At 40.7% G+C, this 16,069-nt stretch overlaps 1 protein-coding gene across 4 annotated transcripts in view; it reads left to right on the forward strand.

Annotated features, from left to right (window-relative positions):
* Positions 1–16,069, forward strand: part of JAKMIP2 (janus kinase and microtubule interacting protein 2) — a 38,706-nt gene that overhangs the window by 4,455 nt on the left and 18,182 nt on the right. For all 4 annotated transcript variants that reach the window (XR_010441980.1, XM_064725368.1, XM_064725370.1 and 1 more), the window contains exons 2-9: positions 5,424–5,685; positions 6,290–6,787; positions 7,989–8,198; positions 9,068–9,166; positions 9,844–9,990; positions 11,708–11,848; positions 12,751–12,807; positions 14,639–14,758. Coding sequence is in view for 3 of the 4 variants with exons in the window: in XM_064725368.1 (XP_064581438.1) it covers positions 5,557–5,685; positions 6,290–6,787; positions 7,989–8,198; positions 9,068–9,166; positions 9,844–9,990; positions 11,708–11,848; positions 12,751–12,807; positions 14,639–14,758 (1,401 nt within the window). In the remaining variant the exon portion in view is untranslated. The remainder of the gene's footprint in view (positions 1–5,423; positions 5,686–6,289; positions 6,788–7,988; positions 8,199–9,067; positions 9,167–9,843; positions 9,991–11,707; positions 11,849–12,750; positions 12,808–14,638; positions 14,759–16,069) is intronic.

The raw sequence follows: 16,069 nt of genomic DNA on the forward strand, positions 1-16,069 counted from the left end.
TTTCTCAAGCTATAAGTTTATTTTTTGAAATTGCATATTACAATACTCCTTAAAGTGCTTAAGGGAAAGACCTGTTAAACCTTACATTGCATGGATTGTAAACAAAGAGCCTAAATAACATGGAAATTAAAACTGAAAAGAAGAAAAAACAGTTGTTGAAAATCGCATTGAGGTACCAGGTGGTTTAGGGTAACAGTAATGAGTGAGCATATGAAGTTGTGAGAAATGGTGGAGTCAGGGCTTCTGGATTTTTTTTCCCCCTGTACGTGCACTGGTTTGCTAATATTCACTAAGCTGATTTTTTTAGTGGGTGCAGAAATACTTTTAATTTTTCATTTCTATAATGTAAGCAAAACACTAAGAACTCTAAATGTCACACATGACAGAAATGAATGAGAATCAATACTGTACTGGTTTGGCATGTATTTGGGGGTAGACTTGGTGTACAAAAACTATGAAAAGACCTGTAATGATGTTAATACATAACATGCACTTAGATTTTCATGAACATGAATGTGATTTTTGTTTTATGTTCTGTAATTTGTAGGTAAGTCCTTGGGTTTTTTTTCCCTGTATTTATTTGTACTTAATATTTAGGGTTCTGTAAGATGCTCTGTTCCATCTCTGTGCATTGGTGAGGAACAAAATGAGATGCAGTAATTTTTTTGAGAATCTGCCTTATTTAATATAGCCCTTAATAATATCCCCTTTTCATGTCCCCTCTCTGACAGGAAATTGTGCTCAGTTACAATAAGTCTTAGGCAAACAAAGAGTATGTGGGGACTGTTGCACTGGAAAAAGATTGGATTATTTACATCTGAAAGAATAATTGTGCTGGTTACTGTTTGGTAGCTTATAACTTAAGGAAAGACTCTGTAATTAATTAGGAAGCGCTTTCAGGCATAAATCTGTAAGTTTTGTGTGTGTCCAGTACCTGTTTCAGGGGCACACAGGAGAGCTGACAGACATCTGTGCCTTTGCTGTGGTTGGATCCCTGCCCCAGCTGTGTCCAGCAAGGCTGCTTGCAGATCCCTTCTGCATTATGTCACGGATTTTTGTGGGCTGCAGCGTGACCTACATGTTGCAGTTTCCTTGGAATATGCGGTGGGTGTCTGTGACCAGCATGGTAGCCTATGTTAGGTGAACTCAATGAGGATTTAAGCATTATCCTTGGAAATTTATTGGAAATTATATACAATAGCTTAATGCTCATTCAGATCTCTCTGAAATTACTATAGAATATTTTTCTGGTTTCAGCCTTAATGAGAAACTGCACATTCTCCTGAATGCCTTATAATTGAAATGTCTTAATTTTTTTTGTGCTTTGTCACATCATGCATCTCAGCTGGATCTAGTGGGTGGTGGTTCATGCTTACACCTTTTCCAGCTGAGAAATCAGTTCATCACCTACTTATATGGGAGGAGAGTGCTGCTGCCCTGGTCATCATAATACAAATGGAAGCTGGTGCTTTCATTTATAAAGCAGCTAAATATCATCCTGTAAATTTTCAGGGGTACTTTTTAAATAGTAAAGTGTAAGGATAAATTCTACATTTAACATGAGTTTCACTTTATTCTAGTTGTTTATTTTTCAAGTTCTGTTCTTCCCATTATGAGCAGAGCTACCTAAGTCAGCATGTATGGTACTACATGGTATGTTTTAATTTGGATTGTTTTGTTGGGAAACAGGCAAAGCATGACAGGTACTTTTTTTGTCAGCTGAGCTGTGACACTGGTGGAAGAGATTTCTGTTCTTTCCGACCATTCTTAAAGAGTTCACAGCCTGTAGGGATGACAAAGGAACATATCTTTCCTCATATGATAGAAGGGTAAGATTCACAACTATTTGCAAATGAGAAAAAACTATTGCTTTTAATGTTTTTATTTTTAGAGGTATTTTGAGTCTAAAAGATGTATAGAAATGACTAATTAGAAGACGTGTTTAGATTTCTGCTAGAAAGTTAATGTGAAGAGATAAACTGCTAGTTTTGATTTTGCTGAACTTCCCTGGTAATGGGAACATCCATACTCTTTTCACAGAAAATGGAAGAAAAAGGCAAGAGGGATACAGGACATGTGAAATTAGAGCAATGTGTACATGAGGTTCTTTAAGGCATTGAGAGCAATAGAGTGGGAGAAGAAAATACATTTTTTAAGCTATATTGAACTGCAAGTTGATAAGAAACTGCAAGAAGGTAGTAATCTAGTTGGAAGTAAGGTATTCAAACAAAGAAGACAGTTCATTGTAGAGATCATTGTATTGTTAAAAGTGAATGTGGGAGGCCAGAGTACAGACTTTTTAAAAAAATCTGGTGCGAAACCAATGTCTGTGTTTATCGGCTGTATCCAGACCTGAGGTAAAAATGGCAAAAACTTCCAAAATTAACCTTATTCCTTTAAGTTAGATATTAACTAAATATCTGACAATTTTTAGTAGTGAATGTAAGATACCTTCCTCTGGTGTCTGTAAGCCAAGACATGATCATTCATATAGCCTTAGAAGGAAAAGGAAGGGATTTCAGGAGAAGGACCTGGGGCATGGGCTTTCCCTCTGTTGTTTTCTTGTTTATATGCATTTCAATTAAATAAAACAGTGTTTTGTTGGGCTGTTAAAATCGAATCAAGGAGAGGCTGATACAATGAACTCCATGAACTGCAGTGTTTCTCTTCTAGGTGGTGCATGTTGTCTGTTGGTTGAATGTGATCCACTTGCATAAAATAATGCACAAAGTACAAAACCACCAAAATGTTTTGTTAGGCCCCCATCTTGTAGTGAACGGAGCAGGTTGTTAGAGCTTGTCCTTGTTCTGACAATCCTGCCATTCTTAAGTAGAGCCTCCAGTCAGTATGCATTTGCATCTTATGCCGAAAAGTACTGATTCTGAAAAATGTCCACTTGCTTTTAGGATAGGGCAGGATTTTCTTCATCACTGTTAGTGTTCTCTGTGTGCATTGTGTTATGCCAACTTCTAGGAAAATAACTGTGTGAGAAAGAGACAGATGGTATTTTAGCCACCAAATACTAGAATATTGTTTTAACAAATCTGCTTAGCTTTGCTGCGGGTAACAATAATGCTTCTGTACCCTTTTTACTGTTTCCATGGAGTCATCAGCTTGGATAGGGCTTTTTTGGTTCATGTTTTAGAGCAAGGGCCAATGGTAATTTTAGCATGAGCAGCCTAGCAGCACCAGATTCATCGCGTATTCCTTGTGTAGAGCCTCATATCCAAGGGTTATTGTGAGCTCAGTTCAGAAGGTATTTTAATATTCCTGAAAACTATTATGGTATCGATTAGAAATCTAACTAAAATACAGTGATTTTTGTGCAGTCAAAATCAGAGGGTGGTTAGGATTTGTCCTGAAGAGCTGTTTGTCAAGTCTGAGCTGAGTTTTTGGGTTGATGTTGACATGTTGAATTTTGATAAAATACTAAAATAATGTAACTCATGCTTTTAATCACAGTTGTCATTTATTATGTATTTTGTTATGTGTCGTAACACACACAGAATAGTATGCAATAATTAGGGGTTGAATTTTATTCTGAAAAAATGCAAAACATAGATGAAACCTGGTAAATAAAATCCAAAGCAAAGACTTAATTTAGGATTCATTCAAATCCCACTAGGCAAATGAGACAGATTTTGGAGGCACAGGGAGTTGTGTATTCCCATTGTTGCAGTAATGGGATTTAGCTTATGTTGAAATACTATTTCCTTAGAGTATTGCCTAAGGCCAGATCAATCAACAAGCTGAATCCAGTCTGGCTACTGGAATTTCCAGCAGGTAAGCATTTTAACTCCTCCTCTAGTTCCAAGGGATTTTCACCATTCTGCGGGAATAGAAAATGCCTCTCTCAGAATTGTTGCAGATTGTTGGCAGAGATGGTGAAGCTCAGAAAGGTCATGAGAATTTGCCAAGGATGAAAAAGCTTCTCATAATACTCTCATCATGCTTGCCACATTCTGAAGTTCTGATTCTAGAGTGAGGATTGGGATCTAGAGCCAGGGTGCTTGGATCCGCAGTTGTGATTTGGAGCATCCCCTCATGTTAGAGTTACCTAACCTGAATCACAGCTCCCTTTTTCTGATGGAGAGTTGGATCAGTGGGGTCCAAATTAGCATGTTAATTGTTGTCTTGGCAAGAGCTGAAATGCTGGCTCTGGGCTCAGAGAAAAACAAGTTTAGATCGGAGGTTTTGCTTGTTCACATAGGTAAATTCTCTTCACAGTGGAGCCACTCTTTGAGCAGAACCAAGTGTCTGAGAGCAAGATGTTGGGAGGAGCACATGTATGAGTTAGGGTTTCTATCTGCTCTTGCCCTCAGAAAGCAGAAAATTATAACTGATGTGTGCAAGTTTTTGTTGAGTTAAACAGTCTTTCATATTTGGAGGTCTCTTCTGTTTTAACATGCGAAATGATAACTCTATTTATGTTTTGTACCCAAAGCAAATAAAATATAAAAAATTAATGTGCAACCTGACAGTAAGGGAGGAGAGCTTGCCTGGAATCTAGCACTGGAGCAATAATTATTATTGCTGGGAAATTTCATCACTACCACTACTACACTGTGCTCTGTCCTATTCTTTGCAGTCTTAATGTTTCAGTGCTTTGCCCATCTCCAAACTGATATACCACATCTCCAAATGTTATTTCAGCTAGGGGCCACAAATGGGAATAATAACACTATAAAATTAAAATTAATACAGGGATAATGATGATGTTTGTCCAGAATTTTATTTTTTACTGTTCATAACCAGATGTTAAAACCTCAATTGCTAGACTACAGTGTGATATTGTCATTTCTTGCTTCATTTGTAAAGTAGGATCTTAATCCTCCAAAAGGCGTAGGCATTCATTTCTCACTCCATGGGGACAATTTCTAGTGTAAACAGGCCCTTGCATGTTATTAGATTTCTGCTTCCACAGAGACCTGGAATGCTGATTGAGGACTTCACTTGCCTATTCCTCTTGTGACACATGGTAGCAGTGTTGTGGAGAGTCTTTGAGTTTGGCACAGGATCTTGAACAGGATCAGGGGTTGGGAAGGGGAAGAGAATGATATTGTTGGTAGATTCTTGAGATTAAAGCATCTGGTTTGTGGTTACCTCAGACTGCAAGGATTGGAGTAAATAACCCGTCCCTTCCAGTCTCGTGCTCTCAGTAGCACAATCTTTATGGTAAATGAACACCTCTCTTCAATGCATGGCGCCCCTTTCTGAGAACAGAAAAGGGCAAGCATGGAATTCCCAAAAGTGTGGCAGGCTGGTGTTCAGAAGCATGACTGTGCTGGGATCTGCCTTGTAGGTTTTCAGGCAAAGATTGCAGTGTTTTGGATATGGGAGCTCTCTGTTGTGTTCTGTAAGCATGTGAGCTGTCCAGATGCAGCATCCGCTGACAGATAATAGTATGTCTTATTTCTTAACAGGGCTTCCAAAGCAGCTGAGTCAAGGACCTTAAGGAATGTCACGCAGTAGTTGCTGACCTAACTGACACTGAAAGGAACAGAAGAAGATGGCAATCCATATTTGAAATAAACGTGTGGACTCTGATAAAAAACCATGTCAAAAAAAGGACGGAGCAAGGGCGAAAAGCCTGAGGCACTGATTGTTGCCCTACAGGCTGCCAATGAGGACCTCAGGACCAAGCTAACAGACATTCAAATTGAGCTGCATCAGGAGAAATCTAAGGTGAGTGACAGTTCAGTTTTAAATAAAAGTGTCTGCTGAAGAAGGCAAACAGGTGGAAAAAATAGTAGCACAGACTTCAGCAGAGGCCACACAACTCTTTCCTAAAAAAAGTGGTCTGATTCTTTCCCAGCTTAGAACATTTACTATGGATGTCCTATGACTTCTCTGGAAAAGACTCCATTTTTTTGAGCTACGAGTTGGAGAAACCTCTGGCCCTCAAATGGAGCAGTATGTGAAAGTTGTAGGAATTTTGCTTTTTCTGAGCCCTCCAATTATCTGGTGAATTTGACTTCTGGGTTAAAAAGCTTTTGCACAAATGCACACATATATATGGAGTCTTATTTCTGAAGGAAATATTACAATTACATGTAGCATCATTGTGTGAGGCAGGACACCTGGAGAAGAGAGAGGTTTTTGTTTGAGTAAAGACAATATAATCTATGTGAATACCTCAGGAGCTGGCCTATATTTTGTTTTAGGAGTATGGAGGATTGTCTAGGGTCTCAGTGGGGTTTTTTCTCAATTTGACATGGATGTGTCTGGGTGGGCATGTTTTGATAATGTTACATTGGCAGCAGATGACTTTCATTTTATCTTAATGTAGGTTGCTAAGCTCGAAAGAGAAAAGACTCAAGAAACGAAACGCATCCGTGAAGTGGAGCAACGCAAGCAGACCGTGCAGATCACAGAGCTAAAAGCCAAACTCCATGAAGAGAAAATGAAGGAGCTGCAGGCGGTGAGGGAGAACCTCATCAAACAGCACGAGCAGGAGATGACGAGAATGGTGAAAGTCCGAGACAGTGAAATCCAGCGCCTGAAGTCGGCGCTGTGCGCGCTGCGGGATGGGAGCAGTGATAAAGTACGGACTGCGCTGACCATTGAGGCTCGTGAGGAGGCCAGGAAACAGTTTGACTCTGAGCGCCTGAAGCTTCTGCAGGAAATTACTGAACTGAAGTCTGCCAAAAAGCAGGTGGATGAGGCCCTTAACAATATGATCCAGGCTGACAAGATCAAGGCAGGTGATCTTCGGAGTGAGCATCAGTCCCACCAAGAGGCCATTTCCAAGATCAAATGGGAGAGTGAAAGGGATATTCGACGCCTGGTTAGTAATCAAAACAGTTCATGTGTTCTCTTAGGCCGCACTGAGTTTGCATTTTTTGTCTCTTAGCTCTTTCTGCGTAACAGGTCTCTTGCAATGCAACTCACTTTGAAAAAGTTTTACAGATTTTGCACTGTCATTTGTCAGGAATAAATAGATCACAGTGAGTCAGCAATAACACTGTTATGGCAGTTAACAGCTCAGATTAGGAGTGTGGTCTAATCCATGAGGATCTGGCTCTCTGATTTGTTAATACATGCAAGGTGCAAAGGGTTAGATAAAGAGCATTTGCATCTGCACTTGCAGCTTTTTGTTTTTTCCAGCCTGTGTTATAGTGTCCTAAACACAATAAAACATGGCAGGAGAGGAGAAATCTTTTGGGTTGGCCTTGGTGCAGCCTTCAGTAATTTCTGTGGAAAATTAACAAAAGGAAGCTCACACCAGCAAAGGTGAATTGTTTCCCTGTGTCGTGGTTTAGAAACTTCCCAATTTGTGCTCCCACATTGACTTTCCAAACCATACTGACACTTGCTCACTCCCCATTCCCTGCAGTGGGCTAGAAAGGGGAATCGGAGGCACAAAAGGTAAAGATGAGATCATGAATTGAAGTAAGAGCACTTGACTGGAAACAGCAATGAAATATGCACATGAGAGAGGAGAGTGACTTAGGTGCAAAATGGTCACCGTGGAGCCTGTGACCTGACCACAGCCATGCTACCCTCACCCAGAAGGGAGTCCTTCCCCCATCCCCAGAAAACGACATGAGATGATATAGAATAACCTCTGGCTATTGCAAAAATTAACCTTGTCCTGGCCAGAACCAGGACACACTGTCATGTGGAGAGCTGGTCCTACTTGTAATGGTAGAAAGTTGAGCTTGAAAATTGGAATTCAAGAATTTAGAATTTAAGTAAAATAAATGGGAATTTAAACTCTCAAGAATGATACCACCACCTTCCCCGCCCTCCCCAGATTCACATCTGCATCCTAGAGGTATATTCTTGTGTTGCCAAAATGCTCAATGAATGTGCTCCTGTGCCAAATTATGGGTATGGCTCAGACTGTGTTGTTTAACAGGCCTGGTGCAGTATGGTAGAGCAGATTTGAGGGGTGATCACTGCTCTTAAGTAAATCACACAATACAAATTGGAGAAATGTTGTTGCCTTCACATGGTAATATTGTTCTGGTGTTTCTTTCATTCAGATGGATGAGATCAAGGCTAAAGACAGGATCATATTTTCATTGGAGAAAGAACTGGAGACACAGACAGGCTATGTGCAGAAGCTGCAGCTGCAAAAGGAAGCTCTGGATGAACAGCTCTTTTTGGTGAAGGAGGCAGAGTGTAACATGAGCAGTCCCAAGAGAGAGATCCCAGGAAGGGCTGGAGATGGTTCGGAGCACTGCAGCAGCCCTGTATGCAGGTTTTACTGGTCTCTGCAAAACAGTAGCGTGGATGTGTGTTTCTTTCTGGCATACTTCTCAGGCCCTAGGAAAACATTCCCAGTCATTCATTACAGACAAGTTAATGTCCATAGAGTCTTCAGAGGGCATGCTAATTGGACAAAACTTTGTACTGCTGGTTTTCATCAGATGTTCTAGTCACAAATATAACACATCCTAAATAATCAGTGCCCTTTTGAAAGAATCATCGATGAACCTAACTACCTAGAACGTGCATCCTCAAAACCAGATAGAATTACCAGGATGAGCAGGGAGGGGCAAGGAAAACGCTGGGTGTGGAGAATCTGTGAGACCCTTAGGAGATCCTCCTCACCACAGACAGCCCTTGGGTGTCATTCACAAAGCACACAAGTCACCCGTTGTGTCACTAAACAGAAGATGTTTACACAACCAATGCATATTTAAAAGCATATTTTCATATATACAAATGAGAACTAAGAAAGTGAATGTAATTGATACAGAAAGGGTTGTCCTAGCTTTTTCACCTGAGGTAGTGGTTCAGCTAATAGAAGCAATCTATAGGAAAAGGGAAGGAAATTTAGAGTCTTTTAGCTTTTTTATCTCTGTCATACAAATTTATCATCTGTTTGTTTTTTCTTAATTTTTTTAATGGCTTAAAATTTTCAATTAAAGTATCCCCAAACCAGATGCTTTCTCCTAAATATATATATATTTGCCAACATATTCAGGACTGTGAAAGTCCCTAAAGATAATTTGTTGATGGTGACAGCTTAGGTTGACTGCTTTTTTTAAGGGTTCTTTTCCCAAGCATGTATTTTGAAGAGAATCAGTAGCTGTGTGACATTGTTGCCCATGCACAGGACTTGCGCAGAAACCAGAAGAGGATAGCAGAGCTGAATGCCACCATACGGAAGCTGGAAGACCGGAACACGTTGCTTGTTGATGAACGAAATGAGCTGGTATGTGAGCTTTGCTCTGGCAGACAGAGGAGGTTGAGAGCCATGGGGAAGGGAAAGAGGGCGAGGATCCAAGGATAAAGCTGGTGATGAACATACCTTGACTTTTTATCCTAGAATAAATCAGTAATGTAACAATAAAACGTAATTGAAATTACGTGAGTACAAAATCACAGCAGAGGTTGAGGCAGCAGGGCTTGTAGGATTCTGTGTGAATGCTTTTCTTCCCTCTGAGCACACAACATGTGCTTGGTAACTTACCTTGTACACGATGAGACTTACCTTGTAAATGAAATAATGTCTGTTAGGTCTGTAGTCCAGTATTTGACCAGGTTGAAAATAATGAAGTACTGAATTGGGAACTAGGAAGAATTGGGAACTTTGAATTGATCCCTTTATCTGATTGCCTACTCTGTGGTGATATCTGTGTGTTGAATCAGGACCCTGGCTATTTAACCTGTGTATATTCCTACTTCTCTGCTTAAGGATGAGGGTGATAAATTGAACTCCTATGGGTTTTTTTATTCCTGAGCTACAAGTCTTAATGCATACCTTTCATATCAGTTTAGCCAGCTTCAATGTTCTTTATGTCATAATTGCAAAATAGATGTCAAGATTGCAAATTAAACGTATATTTATGTGTCTCTCATGGCAATTATTAATTGCTATTATCAATCCAGTTGAAGCGTGTTCGAGAAGCTGAGAAACAATGTAAACCTCTTCTGGAAAAGAACAAGTGCCTCACGAAGAGAAATGATGAACTGATGCAGTCTTTGCAGCGCATGGAAGATAAACTCAAAGCAGTCACTAAAGAAAATATAGAAATGGTTGGTACTGAAGAGCAAAATGAGTATTACTGGAGGATCTGTGTGTTGGTGGCCACATCTGCATAATGCATGATATATATGAATAGAGAATATGCTTTATATATAATGTGTAATACTATTGTTAAGATAGAGCCATGTTTTGGTCTGTATTATTACAGATTTGCATACCATAACATTGTGTATTATGCATACATGGGCAATATATTTACATAAATGTATAATCACAGTTAATTATATTTTTAAAGTTAGAATATTGAATGTCAATCATTTAAAAAAAATGAAAGAGGAAAATGTTATATCATTGAGGCATGTCCTACTGTGCTATTTTTTATCTGGAACTCAAAAAGGAAGCTGTTAAGAGTGATGTTTTCAGCCAGAATGACGTTCTTGCGTCACGTACACATTCCTTTTAGAGCTGATGATGACAAAGTAAACTTAAGGTATGGCACTAAGCACATAGAATCTTTCCATAAAACATATGCGTGGTAGGTGGATATGGGAAAGGAAGAATGGTGGTGTTTAAATTTAGTTAGGGCTATACATTTCCTATGTCAGGGCCATATGAAGTGGGGTCAAAACAGTTGTGTTTGTATATCCTTCAGATGGGATTGCCTTGATTATCAGTCTGCTTCCAGGCCCTATATTCCAGCACATGCACTGATGTGGCTTTGGCATTAATGAAAAAGGAGGTGGATGTTCTGGGTTGCCAGATGTAAGCTGGCAGACTGAGACGACTTCCCTTGCTAAAGGTGTTCATGGACCTTGCCCTGACCTGTAGTAGCCACTGTCCTGAGCAGGCTAAGTGCCCTGCAATGGGAGCAGCTTTCCTGCTGATTAGGTGGAGCTGATCAGATTCACTTTCCTGTCCCACGGAAAACAGACTCTAGTGTTACACAGTTAATCCACTTAAGGACTATGCAATTTACCCGTGCCTAGAAGACAGATAAACTTGTTGCAGGTGTCATGGATCAGAATTATTCTTCCACAGCTGTGGCAGTGCAGACCACAGTCGCTTGGAGTCTCCCACAGCAGAGAGAAAGGACTTGGGAATCTGCATGCATTAGGCATCAGTGGGCAGTACCACTGGTGCATATCTGTGGACACAGTGTATATGTGCTCAGTTAGCTCCCTGACATCTGCTCTTCACACTATGGATGCCCAAATCACAAAAGCTGTTGGTGGCTAGAGCAATTCTCACAGGTTTTAGTCATCTCCTTTCCCACATATGCTCAGGAGCAGGCAGGATATTGAGCTGTGATTAAAATAGATCTGTTATCACAGTTTTTGCCTTTCCTCCTGGTGTGACTGAATGCATGTCTTTAACATGAGTAAAGCAGGTCCATTGCCTCACTGTGTACGGTCCTACATTGAATGTCAGTAAGGTCGTGAGAGTAGATACTATCTGCCTACTCACTGGACAGCTTCAACTCTATTTGCCACACGTGGCCAAGGAAGAGCTAGGGTATGTAGAGGCTGTATTGCCACATGGTAACTAAACAGCTAAAGCTTTATTGTTCTGGTTGAAGAACTCAGCCGTGCTGTGTTATTTTATTGTTAAGAAGTGCTGATGGACGTGAATAAAAAAATTGGTTTAGCTGAAGCATATTTAAAGGTCTGTATAGCTTAAATGAAAGGTGATGTTTAGTTTTCAACTGAAAGGTGGTCTTTTAATTGCTGGATCTTATTTTATCTCTTTTATCTTTTCTTCTTACCACAGAGAGAAAAAATAACATCACATCCTCCTCTAAAGAAATTAAGATCTCTCAATGACCTGGATCAGGCTAATGAGGAACAAGAAACTGAATTTTTAAAGCTTCAGGTCATAGAACAGCAGAACATAATTGATGAGTTAACAAGGGTATGTCCAGAGCACAAGGAAATTAGGAATGATTGCTGTGTACAGTTTATTGCTGATAGTATTTTTTCTTATAACTAGAGGTCTGAGCATTAATACCTTACCTGCTTTTAACAACCTCAGATGTTTAGGTGTAGGTGTGCATGTGTGCAGTTTACTGAATTTGTAGTGGAGCATCAACCCCTGCAACTCAAACCATAACACTGTGAATTGAGCTCCAGAAAGGAATGCAGACTAAGAGCTGTGGAGCTTGGGTAGGTACCTACATGTTCACAAGGCAGGACTGTGCTGAGGTGTTTTACCATTATAACTAAGTCATGCTTAAAAAGTTCCCTTAACAGGAGGCCGGCCCACAGTGCTGTATCATGTGCTGGAAAAGCTTGTACAGCTAGACAGTAGGTTTCCAATTCTTCTGTCATTTAATGCTGACAATTCCTTTGTCAGTGAACTTTGCATTATGATACTGAGGAGAAGGGGAACGATTCCAAAACAGGCTGTTGTCTCTTCCTAGGTATCATTGCTAGGAATGGTGAGATCGACACTCCCATCATTTAATGCCTTTGAGACAGGGGCAGCATCTCCTCATCATGGAAGGCAGACAGCCCCTTATACAGTGCCCAAAACCATGCACCAGGCGTCCCAGTGATTTTAGAGGGCAATCCCTGAGCTCCTATTGTTTGACAGCTGCTCAAGGCAAATGCACAAAGGTGTTTTTCAGGTGGATTTTAGGTGACACACATATACAGATTTGGATATGAATCCTCCCTTCTACCTGTAATCAGATTCCTGTTTGAACATATGGACAGAGTCACTGGAACTTTTATTATTTATTTCCTCCATGTATTTGGCCATCTGTCAGCTTTAAAGAAGAGAAGAGAGAGTAACTTTTTAATCTTACTTTCTAGGACAGGGAGAAACTCATTCGTCGGAGAAAGCATAAAAGGAGCTCAAAACCAATCAAGGTAAGATGAAAAATCGTTCCTTATTTACAGTATTCAAGTAGGCTGTGTAGGAAAACACACTTTAGCAATCTGATTAAACAGAGCTTTGTGGATTATAACATCTGCTTTAGTGATCAGGTTTATAAATTCCTTAGTTACTTTGAGAGGGCTTTTAAAATCCACTTTGAAATTCTGTTAAGGGCGTGCAGCTATTTTATTTTCAGCAAAATGGGGCTCCTGTCCCATCCATTGTCCTTCCCACGCCCGCCCCCCCACTCAGTAGTAATAATGGTCCTATGGTATCTATAATGGTTTGGTATCTATAAGTATGGTCTCAGGGTCTGTTATGCTGAGAGGTACTAGCATTATCAGAGACCTTCTCATTTTTTTTCTTGCAATCTATTTTTCACAGCACATATGGGCTAAAGCCAAATCCTTATGCGTCTCTATTCTTCAGGTGGAAATTTCTGCCTGAGATACTGTGTCATTCTCTCCTGCTCAGTTCTACATGCCTTTGACTAACCTTTGTATCACTCTGAATTATGTTAAGTCCAAAGCTGGTATAATTTACAACAATTTTAGAGCTGAGTAGTCAGGAGTGGTTCGCATAGCTCCTTTATCAGCTAGATGTGAAGCATGACTTTGCAGCAGTCATGTCCCACCTCCAAAAAGTGGAAATATGGGTTCCTTGGTTGCATTCAGTCCTCCAAGGACATCCCTTAGTATGTCACCCATGTTCTTTGAAAGTCACACAGCATTATCTACACTGGGAATTTCAGACCAGTAAATCTAGCTGTGTCATCACATTGTTTCTGTGTGGGTTGCAAAATGGTGTACAGCAGACACAGCAAGGACCAAAGAGTATTTTCATCAGTAAATTTTATTTCTAAACCAGAGATTATAACATTGGAGAATATGGCAACTGTTTTCACTTGACAACACAATGAGCAAAAATTACAATACATGCAAAAGCTAATTGACGTCTTTGGTACATGTTTTTTGTGTGATTCAAACTCCAGGTTTGGAAGGTTTTAACCTGTCAGCAGAGTGAAAGATGTTGCTAAGAAGAAGTGCATCTTAATTGCTCATTGATCAGTTTGTCTTCAGAATTATCCATGAGCCGAGTATTTAAATACTCAAATTGGTACCCTGAAACCAAGCCTTCAGGGTCAAGCATCAGTGTCTTCACAGGACACATCTCACAGTTTTCATTTGATTTAATTCAGCTACGAAATTGGCAATAGGGAGGTGTCAGACATACAGCCAAACTGTGGAGCATGAGCAATTGTTTATAATGGGTGCCAGTTACTGTAGTCCTGGAAAGATGCAATAAAAGTTCCTTCATGTTAGTTTTGTATTAGCATAGCTTTCACTCATATGATCCAACAGCAATATCAGCAAGCAAAGCACCTGGACATTAAAAGTATCAGCAGTGTCTGTGAGAGAAGAAGGAGGGCTGCCTATTCTACACGTGTTTCTAGCCCTTATGGTGTAACCTTTGCACACTACACTACGCTTTGCATGTTGGTAGATGTCTTCTGAAGAACTTCTTGGTTTGCAAACAATTTTCCTGCCTTCCAGCAAGGAAGGGCAGAGACTTTTCCTCTGGCATGTTGCTGCTCACATTAGATTTTCCAAATAGACTGAGACAGACCCTTAGAAAAATTAGTCTGCAAACTTATTCTCCACCAGCACAAGACCTGATCTTCAATGGGTTTCCTTTGAGTTTGTGTGAAGATGGTAATTGCAGGGGTAGCCCACTGTTCACTTTTCACACCTCATCTTTTAAGTAACTAGTAACTGCCCCCTCTGTTTACATGAAGGTTCAGAAATCACACTTTTCCTTCTATAGAGACATGTGGTGGATACGGTTTTTGGGTATGATGATGATTCTATGGACTCTGAAACATCCTCTGTGGCCTCATATAGAACAGACAGGACACCAGCAACCCCAGATGATGATCTGGATGAGGTAAGATCTGACTCTTTCCACAGACAAGTTACAGGTTTTCAAGAGATGACTTTGAAAACAAGCTCTCAGGCTCTCAAGAACACTTGGGATTTTATAGTGCATACTGAGTGATAAATACTTTTTAAGTTTGACTTTAATTTTGATTACTCATATACTAAAACGCTGAGAGTTTCTTCCACAGTATAGTCTGTAGAGTCTTTGATATGACTACCCTGCAATTTGAGGTGGTTTTTTTTCCTCTCCTTTTTCAAGGAAACGTATCACATTTCTTGTAGCTTAAAGACATATCAACTAGTTATAGTGAATGGGATGACATCATACTGGTGACCTGTCACTAGTGGGGTTTTGCAGGGCTCCATCTTAAGCCCTGTGCTCTCCAATTTCATCATAAATTACTTGGACACAGGACTGGGAGGGATATTGAGCAAGTTCTGCAATGATACAAAATAGGGAGGAGCTGTTGACTCCATCAAAGGCCGGGAGGGCTGGGCCATCACCAACCAGATGAAGTTCAGCAAGGGAAAGTGCCAAATTCTGCACCTGGGATGGGGTAACCCTGGATCTGCAGATGGACTGGAGAATGAGATGCTGGAAAGCAGTGCCTTGAAAGAGACCCAGGGGCTGACAGAAAGTTGAATATGAGTCAGCAGCGGCCTGGCAGCCAGGGGGCCCACCCAAGTCCTGGGGGCATCAGGCCCAGCATTGCCAGTCAGTCGAGGGAGGGGATTGTCCTGTTGTTCTGCTCTGCTCTGTGGTGGTCTCACCTTGACTATTGTGTGCAGTTTTGGGTGCCGTAATATAAGAAAAATATTAAATTGCTAGAGAATGTTCAAAGGAGAGCAACAAGGATGGTGAAGGGCTTTGGGGGGAAGCTGTATGAGGAGCAACTGAGGTCACCTGGTGTATTCAGCCTGGAGAAGAGACTAAGGGGAGACCTCATTGCAGTCTCCAGCTTCCTCATGAGGGGAGGAGGAGGGACAGACACTGATGTCTTCTCTGTGGTGACCAGTGACAGGGCCTGAGGGAATGGCCTGAAGTTGTGTCAGAGGAGGTTTGGGTTGGATATTAGAAAAAGGTTCTTCACCCAGAGCATGACTGGGCATTGGAATGACCCCAGGGAAGGGGTCACAGCACCAAGCTTGACAGAGTTCAAGAAGTGTTTAGACAACTCTCTCAGTGACTCTTGGCGATGGTGCTTTGCAGGGCCAGGAGTTGAACTCAGTGATTCTCGTAGGTCCCTTCCAACTCAGCTGATACTGTGATATAAATGCTGTATAATCTCCCCATTTTTTAATTTCAGATCACAGCAAG

This window comes from Zonotrichia leucophrys, chromosome 13, assembly GCF_028769735.1.
Source record: "Zonotrichia leucophrys gambelii isolate GWCS_2022_RI chromosome 13, RI_Zleu_2.0, whole genome shotgun sequence".
NCBI classification, from domain to species: Eukaryota; Metazoa; Chordata; class Aves; order Passeriformes; family Passerellidae; genus Zonotrichia; species Zonotrichia leucophrys.